The following is a 14,409-nucleotide window of genomic DNA, read 5'->3' on the forward strand; positions in this document are numbered from 1 at the left end:
TACAGAGAAAATCAATTAAGGAGAAAAAGGTGGAATAGCTGCACAACACTTTCCAGTTGGTGGTGCTAGGAGCCTTCTGTCTGGAAGCACTAAAGGCAGACATCTAGAAAAGTCTCCTTTGTTATTATGAGACACCCACTCCTAAACTAGCAATGCAAGAGAAATCTCTCCTGTAGTTATCAAGACCATGGAGAACCCTTCAGACAGAGTACACAGTCCAAGCTCAGTGGATAGTCTAATTTGCAGTAAGGGAACTCCTCCCCCTGCCAAGTAAAAGACAGACATGTAAACTGACTTCAAAATCACAAAATCTCTCTTTTAAATCCAGTTTTCTGCTCAAGCTCCTATTGCATTGGAAGACGCACTGGTGAAGGTCTGAGACAAGTGACTTGCTCAAGGAACTGAGTGCTAGGCAAAAGGAGGAGCCCCAGATGTCAAATCATATATTTGTCACTCTAAAGCTCAACAATGCTACCATTTTACAGAAAGAAAATTGATGAGCCTCAGAGAAACATCCCCCCACTCACAGCCAAAACACCTATACCACCCCACCCCCACCCCACCCCACCCCAAAGAAAAGGAAGGGAAGGGAAGGGAAGGTTAGAGCTCAGGCAACACACCCGATTCTCATACAAAAAACCCCAGACAACACGCACAGAGATGGGTCCACATAAAATCCCAGGCAAAACATACACCACACCAAAACAAAGCACAAACCATCGTAGAAACCCCAGTTCTAGAAATAAGCACAGACAATAAAAGCAGCAGAACAAGGTACAAAAATGGATTGTACCATTTCAGACTCTATTCTTAAAATGCTCATTGTGTAAAAATGCTTACTTGCACCTCTTCAAATTTCCACCATCTCATTCTGCTGCATCTACAGACTAAGTCCATGGAAATTCATGCAATGGAAGAGTACCAAAGCAATGCGAAGTGCCTTTAAAGGCAAAAATACCTCTGCACATGTTCTGAATTACTGTTCCATTATGACTGAGACATTCAGTATCCCTGCAGAACAGGGATTCCATGGCGTGGCTTGATCACAGGCTTCAAGCTGTGGCCACCGTTTAAAAACCCGCCTTTGTGCTGTGTCCACCACACATTAGCAACTGCTGATAGAACTTAACCAGCTAATGAAAAATACATCTCTTGTTCTTATGCAACATTCCCACCCACAGAGAACAATTTCACATTGGGGGACATGGACAGGGAATGAAAGAAGCCAGACAGTTCAATCCTGAGTCACACACAATTAAAAAAAATAAAGTTATATATATTATACAGTTCGTATGTTAAATCTGGCTTCATTTCTGTTTATCTACTATTCCGGCCTTCTGAAGAAGAGAGATTTGTAGAAGCTAGCGGTAATGCTGCTACCCATTCCGTAACATTCCCCTCTTGAACATAATTACAACGCCACTAAAAAGGGATAGATACAACCCTGCACTTTCTGCAACCTCGCACAAAGACAAAGCTGCCTGCTGTCTCCGGAGGACCTGTAATCAGCTGCTGGGTGAGGGTTAAGTCATCCATTAGCTGTGCCTGTCTGGAATGCTGGATGATCTCAGTTATCAGCAGGGGAATAAATCACTTTCTGCACCGGGTTGTAATATTTTCCTATCTTTCTTCCTTTCTTTTTTTGGACAAAGGGTTTAGGAAAAGAAAACACACACGCAGTGCGTTGTTTCTATAACCATGTTTTCAAAGGATGAAAGCAGGCTCTGGGTTCTCCCTTTCCATTCTTGTCCTATAGTTGAGCTCAAAACTACCTTAGATTTTAAAGAAGTGCGTCAGATAAACTGCTAGTCAATCCTGTGGAGGCTTCTAAGCATGCTGCGGTCCAAGAGAAACATGCAGAGCTGGCTAGGATACAAAGCCTTCCCTTAGCTACCCCTTTCCATGAAGTATCATATTACATGGTTTTAAATTGCAGCTTTTTGCTAATTTCAACTGTTCCTTTCTCTCCCCTAGGCATACCAGGAGGTGCCTTGTAAAGAACCAGCAAACAAATAATTTTACTGTTTTCCCCTTAAATCCCCATTGCAGCTAACTATCCCTCCTAAAGAATGTACAGATTTCAATAAAGCTTCCATTATTCCTTTTCTTTCAAAAGGATTTCAAAATTATTTGAGAGGTGGTGGGACATGAAAACACAGATCACAAACCCCTCACATATTCATTCCCAAGCTTCCAAAGCCTTTCTTCACATTCATTCAACCATTCAATTTCAATAGTGCTCATGTAGATTTAATTCTGGTCAGCAGTTTAAAATTATTCTAAATACAGAAGTATTGAAAATTTCAGTTGCTACTGCCCAACTAACATCAAACTGGACTCTTAAAGCCATTTCATATACCACAATGGCAATTCCTGGGTTATTTAATGACGTCCTCACCTGATAAATCTGGGGTTGTTTATAGGCTAACCCAACAAGTGTTCATGGTTTGTTGTTGGAACCTAGGAAATGGCTTTTCTGCAACTTGGATGCTCTACTCATTCCCAGAAATTCCTGGCTTAAACAACTGAGAAATTATGGCTGTGACATACAAACAACTTCTTACACAATGGAGTAGTTAATCAACCTTGAGATTTTGGGTTACAGTGGAACAGAAGATCAAGATGAGGCTGATACCCTGCCACTTTCTTGTTTCATTCATTCCCAGATGGCATCCTTCCATCTTGAACCCCATGAAGAAGTACACTTTGGCAAATGGACGTATCAACAAATGCTCAATGTAATGGAGGACAATTTTTGTTGTATCTCTTTGCCTAGAGCAGGAGTCCTCAAACTTTTTCACCAGGGGGCCAGTTGAAACGTGCCGGTACTGGGTGTGGGCTGGCGAGGGGGCAGGGGCGGCGCATGCCGGTGCTGAGGTGTGGGGGGGTGAGGCGTGCGGGCGTGGCAAGGGGAGGCGAGGCAAGGCGGGGGCAGGCACATGCCATGATGCAGTGGCGGGCGCGCAATACAGCAGTTTGCTTGCTTGGAGATCGTTTTCGTCAAGTGAGTCCAAAATGATCTCCTTGCGAGAAAGCCGCCACTGCTGCCTCCCTGCGCGTGGGGGCGGGGGGCAAGGCGGGCACATGCATGGCGCGTTGAAAACCTCTGAGGCGGGCTGGATAAACGGCCATGGTGGGCCAGATCAGGCCCCCAGGCCGTAGTTTGAGGACCCATGGCCTAGAGCTTACCAAATACACCAGACTTGTAAATGTTGCTCATGAATAAGTTCAAATGTGGCTTGATTCCTTCTTTAATAAATACAGCCCTGAACATAACCCAGGAAACACCAGCACAGTTCCCTTGCACCAGACATGGTTGGTGGAAAGCATCCTTTGTGGGTATCTGCAGATTAGCAAGGAATTCTTGCACCTCTGATGAGAAAAAGGCCATGGATTTATGAGGCTGCATGCTAACCAGGGCACACAAGCAGCAAAATAGGCTGGTGCACAGTCACTATCCAGAAACTAACTACCAGTGCACTGATGCAGAAGGTCAGCCTCTAGTAACCTGTTATTCTACAGATATGCTTGAATGTAAGCTCCATAATCTCCTGACATGATGGTTAATGGCCACGGTGGGTGGGGATGATGGCACTTATACAACACACCCAGAGAGCAACAGACTAGGGAAGGCTGCCCTAGATGGTGACCATGCTCTATTATCTAGATCTGCCAGCCCAGTTACCTGAAATGCCATCTAATGAATTTGCAATTCACAGTTAAGGATGGCAAAGCCCCACACAATAAAACTTTAACACAATAACCCTAACCCTAACCCTCCCCCACCCTAAGAGAAACAGCCTTGGACCTGGGCATACCTCATGGCATGTGCTAATGAACACCTTGTTGCATGCGATGGAGCGTCTCCAAAGGCTATGCCAAGACCAACTGTGCACTTAGCCTCTCTTATGGTCACAGTGCAACAAGGAGCTGACTCCACACACTCACTGATCTGGGAGGCTGGATTTAAGTTTCAGCAGAACTGCGTGCTAGTCTGCCCTCTGCTTGCATGCCATTAGATGTTCTTCCTCTAACACAGGTGCAACTTGTGGCCATCCAGATGTTTTGGCCTATAATTCCCATCTTCCCTCTCCACTGGCTGTGTGGCCAAGGGCTGATGATTTTGGAGGCCAAAATATCTGCACGGACACACATTTTTCACTCCTGACCTAGTATGTACTGGGTAATACTAACTTTCTGTATTTGAATACAAGGTTGAAATTTAATTCAGAATAGTATGTATCAAGCAATATTCAGAAGGGTGGTTATACTCTACTGCAAGGAAGTTAACCAAGTTTCTTGTACTTTAAGATTAATAAATGTGTATATATATATAAAATAGGTTTTCTATAGGTTAAAGTAACTTCATGAATTTGATGAAGTGGACACTAGTCCACAAAAGCAAATGTGTTCCTCTTTAAGGTGCCACCCTGACACTTTGTTATATCTACATATGGAACAGCACCTTCTCAATACAAAAGACCAATACCTCTTCCTTTTTTTAAATGCAGCCAATTGCACCTTCTAGGTGCATGCTCCATGGCAAGGCTTTTTCCATTAAAGAATTCCTATCTTCACAAAAAAAATTGGCAGTCATGCTGGGTTGCTGCCAGCCCAACAAATTGAAATGCTAGCTATTATTTTTTATTCACTTCACTAGTAACAGCAGCCTCTGTGCTTTTTTCGTTTCGTTGTGGTCGCTCCCTTTTACCGTCTTTAACCCCTTGCCACCGTGGCTGCCTGTGCATTTGTTCCTAGTAATGCGTTGTGCAATTTGACATTCAGCAACTCATTCCTGATGCTGAAGTTAAGTCTGGGTCAACACTTCCATTACAAACTCCCATTCTGAGGAGCTTCAAATGGCAGAGGAAATTATTCACTTTGACATGAAAAGTCCTTGCCAAGGAGAAAGACTTTTCCTCCCTCTGCTTCCTTTACAAGTTTGCAAAAGGAGCTCCATCCACCATTTTGAGTTACACTATCTGAACACAACTTGGCAGACAAAACCAAGGAGTCTAAAAGACTCCTCACAGATGTACTGTTCAGTGCTGAACATTTGCAGCCATCAAGTATTGATCCTTCAGTCCTAGAGCACATAATGTAGACACTTTACTAAAGCTAAGCAGCTCTGGATGGGAGACAACCTAGGAAAATTATGGACATTGCCTGAGGCTCCAAAGAGAGGTGAGACTATAAATGAATACTTTATATTATTCACGTAAGCTAACCAAGCAATCATACAGAAAAATATGTTCCAAATGTGCAAGCTTTATAATTTTGTACTTTATAAACAAGTACAAAATGATTATAAATTTCAGTTCTAAGGAAGTAAAACTGGAGTTCTGCTCCTCACCTTCAGAGAGGCAAGTTCATCACTGATGAGTGAGTATATTTAGATGAAAATATTTGTGAGGTGTTTAATGGATTAAGGGCAGAGAATGTGAGAAGTGTATATTTTTTTAAATCTAAACATGCCTATGCCTGAAATAGTTTTAAGGGTAAGTTCAGTATCTGAAATGTCTAAATGAAGTCTGACCTCCAAAATCTCTTCATCTACTTGGTGCAAGAAAAGATTTGGGTGTACTGTTTTTGCTTCCCTCCCCCACCCGCAAACACTGAGAGAAAAACAGAGTATGCTTGCATTTTTTCTGTAGTCCCTGAAGAAGGAACTCCACATTTCTGAAACACATAAGGTGATAATAAAACATTTATCACTGGCACTTGGGATTTTTTTCATGTTTCTTTCCCCACTGCTTCCTCCTTCACACAAGTGCCTTCCTTCTTGTCCAATCCTTACATCTTTTCTTCAACACCAAATGACTTTGTTTATGCAATTAACTGCAAATGTTAGAAAGAACTTCCCAAGTTTGTTTGAGATCTGTAGAGATTTCATATAACATGAACAAGAAGTATATGCCTTAAACTTCAGTGATAAGATGGGTTGAAAAATAAAAGAAAGACAGAGAAGTCATTGAAGTAAAACAAATAACAAGAGGATTACTCTTTGTGAAATCGATCAGAATCGCTCACATGCAGCAAATCTATACAAAACTCTTTTTGTGTGGTGCCTGTGGAACTCTGAACAGAATCCAGCCACTGAGACAGTGAAGCCATTTATGATACCAAAGACAACCCAGCAGGCTGATTTGGAGATGGATAAAATAGATAAAGAAATGAAAACAGTACAGTCTATTTTGTTGCAACAGCACCAAAGGTCAGGAGAGTGACTGACTCTTTCAGTGAGCCACGGTTACCTGGTGTGACTGTTAGACGACAGGCTCTCCCAGGGCTGCACACTGCAACCTGTGACTGCATAGGCTCCTCCACAGCTACCATCCAACTTCATCAGCAGGGCTTTGGCTGCATTCTCTGCCGTCTTCCTGCAGTCGTGGGCTCTTTTAAGCATTTGGGTGATGTTTTCATCACCTGTCTGGTCCCCTGTTGGCAAGCAAATGAACAGAGCTTTGGAGTAGTGAAGGGGAGAATGTGCAGTCATAGGACTGGGTGGGCTTTTAGGCTGACATCTGTGCTGTGCTCCCATTAGGACATTAACACCTACTTAGTAGTCTGATAAAATACATTAGGATGATAGATAGATAGACTAAATGATTCCAAGATAAACTACCCATGCAAAGCATGGCTTCTAACTTTTCTTCACCCATTTCAAAACAGCACCTTCCACTGTCTGACAACCTACTCTCAGAGTAAAAACGGTGGAATTTTGAAGCAACTAAGATCTGTAGAAAAAAGCAAGGCTCCATGGCACACATACAGAATTGCACATGCATGCCTAAGAACCATATTGTGGCTCTCCCTAGAATATCCCAGTGCAGGCTATTTTGTTATATACTGCTCCCTGCATTATCACTTCAAGCAGAACAAATTTACCTAGCCCTTTAAACGCCATCCACCTGCTCAAATTGCTTCAGTAGCTGAAATAAACTACTTTTTATGATCTGTTGCTGAGAATTGCTCTGCTTAATCATTTTTGTTTTATCATATTGTATGATGTGTGTGTGTGCCTCTGCACGCATACGCACTGTCTTGTGCAGAGTTGTCGCTGGCACATTTTAACATTAAAAATAAACTATGAATTTCATAATGATGTTTTACAGTGGTCTCCAGAAAAACACAGTTTATGACAAAAATACTGAGAAATCTATTTCAGAATGAGAGAAAAATACAAAATAAAAATATTGTTCACATATATAAATGTGAATTACACCTCTCTTGTGTAACCTGCACAGAGAGAAAACAAATTCCCGCTATAGATTTTCATATGATGTATATGCATACTCATAATACAAAAGGCATAACACAGTTTTTCTTTTGCAAACCTCTGCCACTGTGGGCTGCAAAAAGCCAGAACTATATTCCCAGGCATACCTGCTATGACTTCGCCTACATGCTTTCTTGCCCAGTCACGTCTTTCCAGTGAGTCACTGAGAAAATGCTTATTTTTTTTTAATTAGGCTGATGACTGCTCCAATATTTTATTGCTGTTTGTATCTTTTAATTATTTTAAATTATTTCCATTAACAATATTTATCTACATCTTATTTGTTGTTAAAGAAGCAATGCTCTTTTAAAATCCTATAAATATTAAAAAAATATGCCAAGTCCATTGATTTTAGTTTTCTGAAACAAGGGGGTAAAAACCAATCCATCTTGTAACTCTGGAGCCAGCTGGCAGCTTGATCCTTAAATGCTTTCACATTATATTTCAGTGGCTCTTGAGAAACCAGTGCTATAAATTTTATTTTAAGACAGGCTGTTTCCAAGTCATAGCACAGCCTGGAAATCTATATTTTTTCTATGCCTAAATGATGCCCTGTCTTCTACAACCCGGATTTGTTGTCCTGACAGAAAAGCACTCCTGGAAACAAACTTCTTTATCCCCAACTTCTTCCAAAAGCTCCATCAAGTCTCTTGAAATGCCACATAGAGGGTCAGACAACCCTCCCCAATGGAATGGGTGGAATCCCCCGCAAAGCAGGCAGCAGCATGTTCTGAAAGCAGGGATCTGCATGTGTGCAGGTGTGTGCGTGTGTGAATGTGTCAGAACTCAGTCCCATTCTGGAGACCCTCCCAACCCTGTGTGGTGGTGGTTGGGAGCCCCTGGAAGCTGTTGAAGGAAGTGGGGGATGTTGATATCCAGAATCTGCCTCCTGACATTACAGCACTGGCTTTCACCCTTCAAACACCACACTGTCACTCTAGTGAACTGAAAATGACTACTGTAAAACAAATAGGCATACTTCCATGGTGAAATCACACATTTTAATCTCAAAAACAACAAAAACATCTCTTTGTAATTTTTCCTCTTGATATATAGGAATATATTTAGAGAATGTTATTATCCAAAACACTGATTCATAGCACTAAAACTAGATCAAAACATGTAACACAAGGGCAGCTTATACACTGTAGATGAACTCATTTGCTTTTTCTTGTGTACACAACTCCCCCACAGCTCAAGTTTCTGAGACTGATATATACAGGACTGAAAGGCAAGGCTCTGCAAAAACCAAGGAGAACTTTAACAAAAACACACAGAGAGAATTGCATAAATGTAACCCCTCAAAAAAGATGACAGCTATTGAAAGATGTAGCACCCAAGCCCTAGCCCTAAGCCTGAATGCTAACTACTTCTTTGTAGACAAGAGCCAGTTCACCATCCATTAAGGCTACTGAAAACCACACAGTTGAGTCAACTGGGCTTTGAATTACGCATTTTTTAATTCGGAGGGTACATAGACAGAATGAAAATTAAAGAGCATTTCTTTCTCCAGGAAATGCATATACCAATTACATGGCCTGCTTCAATTAACTTTCAATACCTCCGTTTGTGAGTTTGGAGTCAAGAGCCTAAACTGCCACTTTTAATATATTGTTAATGTTCAAAGTAATTTTTTTGTATTGCAGCTAACTGGGTATCCTGACTTATTTTCTGCTTGAGTTCTATTTCAAAATCCATTTATTAAAATTTTACATAGCTGTTGTAACTGAAAGAAAACCTGCTTGACTAGTGGGGGTTGCCTGAGCTGTCATGAGATAATTCACTGTTGTAACCTGCCCTTTGAGGGTGATGGATGGCCAGTGAAGCACAGAACTGGATTTAGAAAGAAAATGACTCATTAATCTCTTACCAACAGACCCAACACCTGCAGCTCTGAATTGTCCCAGAATGAGAGACTGTTCACTTTCTGCCAATGCTAAGAGCAACTCATAGGCTTCAATGCACTGTTCACTGTAAGGGAGTATGGAGAAATCCAGTCAATACATTCATCTCAAAAGAAAATAAATCAATAGAGGTAAAGACTGTGCAACAGGAAATGATACATGTAACTCTGTGATTTCCTCTCTGTCTGTTACATAGAAAACTACAGTCACGATATGGTGACCAGTTCATTAATAGTTTGAGTATTGAGAATGTTAATGAAAGCCAGTGAGATGTATTAGTTAGAATCTTGAACTTGGAGTGTGGAGGCCCAGGTTCTAGTCCACATTTGGTCACAAAGCTCACTAGGTAACACTGGGTCTCTCATTCTCAGCCTAACCTTACAACCTAACCTACCTGTACAGGTTATCTTTACCTGTTGTAAAGATAAAACAGAGAGGAAGAAAATAATGTATGCTGCCTTGGGTGCTTTGGAAGAAAAGGCAGGATATAAATGTCACTCAGTGGGTGGCTTTGAGCCAGTCACTGCTTCTCAGCCTAGCCTACCTAGCAGCATTTTTGTGAGGATAAAATGGTCTGTGTAAACTGTCTCACTTTCCTGAAAAATAAAAGATGGGATATAAAAATAGTAATAATTTGGGCTGCAGAATTAGAGTAAGTTTTCAACTATGAGACATATGACATTCTAGAAAACAGTTCATAATAAGACATCAGCCCAAAATAACCGTTCACATAGTTCACAACCATTCTACAATAGTTCACAATCATTCATAACCACTTTACAGTGCTCCTGGCTTCAGTCCACATTCAGTTTTGAACTGAAGCATCTCAGTCAGAAAGGTTTTTTTCTGCCCCTGAAGTCCCTTCAACATTTCCTGTGGAGCATCAGAGGTTACCACTGCCGAAGATGGGTCACTGGTTCCCATGAACTTTGAGAGCCAGAAAAGTTTAACTGAAGAAGTTCATTGACTGGGGTTTGCTCTACACTCAGGATATAAGTCACTCCAGGAGGGGAAGGAAAGGACTTTCCCAAAACCACTATTAAAGCTGGCAACATTTGGTCTTCCTTAACACTCATGGCTTGTGGCTTTCTAGATGTTTTGGCCTACAGCTTATATCATCATACATCCAGTGATGTGAACAGAAAGTTATTAAAGGTGTGCACATCTCAACTTTTCTGTCTGTAGCACCAATAACATTGATACAGATTGTAAATGAACAGATACCCAACTAGTGTGATGCATGTGACAGATCCCTCTCTATACAATGAATGACCAGTTTTATTTTTTTAAAGGACAACTTAAACAGATTTTAAAATATGTAGTGTTTCCATATATTCTTAGTAGTGCCTGAAGCTGACATTTTTGCCAAAATATTTCAATTTTGATTATCTGTTAATCATTTTGCTTTCTTTTTTAAAATAAACTTAGAAACTTGATGAACAAGTGGGGGTTGTTTATTGCATTTTGATATATACTTATAATTCTTCATTTACTCCACTGAACCTCTTGTAGTTTCCACCAAAGACTATGATTTGAAAACTACCTTGCTGAGTATAGAGTACTAACACTACTGGTACAAAGGAAGAGAAGTCTGACAAAGAGCAAAAGACAGTTAAGTTTTGTGCAATTCAAAACACTTCAGTCTCTTACATCAGAATGCCCCATACAAGAACATGTACCAACTCACTTATTTTGTCTTTTCCGTTGCCATACCTGTATTGCAAGGCGAGCCTGAGGGCCGTGGCATTTGATTCATATTTTCCAACCAACATGCTCATTCTCTCAGCATTGCTCTTGCACTCTTCCAGAGTGATTGTCAATAAATCATTCTGAGATTTCAAGTGTTCAATACGGCTGTAGAGGAGAAAACCAACTTTAAGCTTTCAACAAATGGCCTGCTGTGGTCTTAATTGCCTTGCGTATTCTCCAAGTGGTTATGTTGCTTGCACAGACAACCTTTATGGGAAGTGTGATTTTTCTTACATCTCACTTCTCTGTTCAAATTACTTTGAATTATTTTGCCCAAGAGTTCATCATATGAAAATGCAAGTATTCATTTAGCTCAGCCTTTTGGGTAGGAAATGAAGTTCTTCAGGATATAGGGTGAGAGCCCAAAATTACTTTCGTGTATGAGCTGATACAGCCCCCTTCCCTTTGATGCGTCTCAAACTGGCTTTGAAACTGTCTTGGATTAGTATAAATTGGTAAAATTTCAAAAGGAGCTTTTCCAGAAGAAAGAAAGATGATGTTGTAAGGGGGAAATGGTAGAAAGCTGTACTGCATGCATGAAAGCTGTCTGTGCACCTTCCTAGAGGCCATAGTGTAACATCAAAACCCCAAAACCCATAGGCCAAGTGCAAATGTTAAACTGTGCCTTTATCATATAGGAGAAGTTTCAGGGTTTGTTTAAAGTAAATCTCTGGAGATAGTGGTTTAGTTAAAATAAACCAGGATCAAAATGAAGATTACTATCTCAAGCTTATGATTTGAACAATGCCTGCTGCTCCAAGTTGGGGCACCAAGTTCGGAGGACTGCCCTGGAGTCTAGTTCCTTCTTTCTTTGCATTAAAGAATGCAAGTAAGTTATCTACACAGGCATCCAGATTTCATCTGAGGATTTCCAAACTGGAATATATGCTCAATACAGAATACTGTCAAATCTCAAAACATTAATTTTTTAAATCTCAAAACATTTCAATAAATTGTATGTGTTGTTGTTGACAAGAAAAGAAGATGAATATGGGAGAAAAATTAACCATTTGGGACACTGTTTCTTTGTGCCTATGTATAATATGATGTCTTGCTTGTTCCCACAGAAATAGTATGGACCATAGCTCTAAGTGCAGAGGATCCCTGGTCCAATGGCAATCCCTTAACATTTGAAACCCTGGAGAGAAGCTGCCAGTCCGTGTTGACAATTTTCGTCTCGATGGACTAATGGCACAATGGGAAAGCCTAGCTTCATAAGAACAAAGATGGGAGTAGCACCCAGATCTACTGCCAGATTTGAGCAGCTCTAACACCCCCTGTACTAGCTACCACTCTATGCTGTCCATTCCATGTTTAAGTTTGATTACCTTCCTCCCACACCTTCGGTTGGATAGCAAGACTAGCCTTCATCTCTGCCTGCCTTTACAACCTTCAACCATTGAGGGTGGTGGCATGCCTCTTCCTGGCTGCTTGCCTTCCTGTGCTGGCTTGGCTAGGCTGTTGCCTGCTGGCATCCACCGAGAACAAAAACGTTGGGCCTACCAACTTATGAGCAACAGGCAAACATCATTTTAAGTGAAATCCAGTCCAGTGAGATCTAAGATATTCTCTTATGGGACAACGAGGACCCAATGCTCAAGTGCCCTCATTGACCATGCAACCCCAAAGGTGGCTTAATTGGCTGAAGTCTCTTTTGGCTGAGGTCTCTGCTAGGCTAAGGGAGCTATTTAAATTAAAATAGCATTCAGCTACTGCATTGACAGCCAGAAAAGAACTTTACTACTTGGTCTGCAGTGTGTTTCTGCTTATAGTGCCACAGAGATACCACCTCTCTGACATCATTTGTAGACTTTGAATGTTCACCGGGCAGTCTGGTGTCAACACAACTCTGGCAGCACCTATTCATCTATGCTAAAATTATTATACAGATCTATACAAATCAACTTTGAAAATTGTGTTTCAGGTTCCTCAGGAGACAACACCAGCTGTTGCAAAGACCTGCAGAATAATATGCAAATCCCAACAAATCACTTTATGGCCCAGTGCTGATGACTAAATTATCTTGTTGAAAGAAAGCTATTAATTCAGATTAAGCTCTTCCTTTCATCACCATATTTCCCCACATTTGTATGCAGCTGGCATAAGCATAAATTACACAAATCAAAATGCCGGAGATAACAAGTTAAGTTAATCAAGTGAAAGAAGAAGATTCTTATGATATGTTTTTCAGATGCAGAATTTTCCCCTGCTAGTCAGTGCTATACTTACATACACATATAGAATGTTTCCTACAAATAAATAACGCATGTAATTTAAATGATTTTTGCACTGAAAATCAGGCTTCAAAGTGTTGCTAAATATCAAACAGTGCAACCTGGTGCCCTCCAGATATACTGGACTACAACTCCCATCATTCCCCAGCTAGCATGCTAACTGGCCATGCTGGCTAGAACAATGGGAGATGTAGGTCAAGGTATCTGGTGGGCACCAGACTGCAGAAGGCTGCTGTACCAATTGTTCTGGCAAGCAAATCTTATTTACTGTGCTAGCAACACCCTACACTTGGCTTTTCAATACCACAGGCAAGGCCATGACCCAGTTATTTATTATATTTTGACTGGCTGCTCAACAAAATTTTTCTCTGTGAATACTAAGTATCGAGACATAAAACTGCAGGATGTATGAATTAACACATAGAACATTGTGTGTATAAACACACACATACACACAAATTAAACATTAAAGTTAACAAGTAAAAAGGAGTACAATTAAGCACATCAATATATACAACAAAATAAGCATTAGGGTACACACATAGAGCTTAAACATGAATATAGACAGAATCTAAAAAGTCATCAGTGTGGGGACCAGCATGCCCTAACTGGCTGATTACAATGGGGAAGGCCCTCACCTATGAAGCCACTCTCCAAAATTATAATTAGGTACTTGAGGAAGCATCTTGGTTAATGATCGCAAAGGACAGATATACCAGTATGGCAGAGAAAATATTTTTGGTCCAGTTTTATGTCCAAATCCTCTCAGTTCTGGCATAAAATTTAAAAGGTGAAACCCACTTTAAATTGCTTTGGACATAACAGTTCTCATCTTACCTGTTTAGCCGCTCAGTTTCTACTTCAAATTCTCGGATTTTGCTTTCAGAGATAGCAGATCCATGGGAGTACAGTGTCTGGAAAATCTCCTGGATGTTGGAACAGTCTTGAAGAGAGTGAGCTAGGTGTTCTGCTACACTACTGGACACCTGCAATGATGTGGTTAAAAGACCATTACGAATGGGTGGCCTATATATTTTTAACCCTTGGTAAATTGAACCAGGTTGGTGTACTGTGGTGTTAAAACAAGGATAGGGAACCTCACAGCAGTTTTTGATGAGCAGTGTTTTCTGAGCAGTATGCTTGGAAAATTGTTTCTAAAAAAAGAAAACCCTGAAGACAACCCCTAGTGATGCTGCTGCTTCTTATCCCAGTAAAATACTGGAACAAAAACCTAATTAGGAAA

General features: G+C 40.8%; 1 protein-coding gene across 2 annotated transcripts in view; it reads right to left on the reverse strand.

Moving 5' to 3' along the window:
- The window catches only part of MCC (MCC regulator of WNT signaling pathway), a 240,214-nt gene that overhangs the window by 21,724 nt on the left and 204,081 nt on the right, over window positions 1-14,409 (reverse strand). For both annotated transcript variants that reach the window (XM_044446082.1, XM_044446083.1), the window contains 4 exons: window positions 14,004-14,152; window positions 10,897-11,037; window positions 9,150-9,250; window positions 6,255-6,438 (listed from right to left, as the gene is read on the reverse strand). In XM_044446082.1, the coding sequence (XP_044302017.1) occupies window positions 6,255-6,438; window positions 9,150-9,250; window positions 10,897-11,037; window positions 14,004-14,152 (575 nt within the window). The remainder of the gene's footprint in view (window positions 1-6,254; window positions 6,439-9,149; window positions 9,251-10,896; window positions 11,038-14,003; window positions 14,153-14,409) is intronic.

The sequence above is a fragment of the Varanus komodoensis genome, unplaced genomic scaffold (genome assembly GCF_004798865.1).
Source record: "Varanus komodoensis strain SLA01 unplaced genomic scaffold, ASM479886v1 scaffold5, whole genome shotgun sequence".
Classification (NCBI taxonomy): Eukaryota; Metazoa; Chordata; class Lepidosauria; order Squamata; family Varanidae; genus Varanus; species Varanus komodoensis.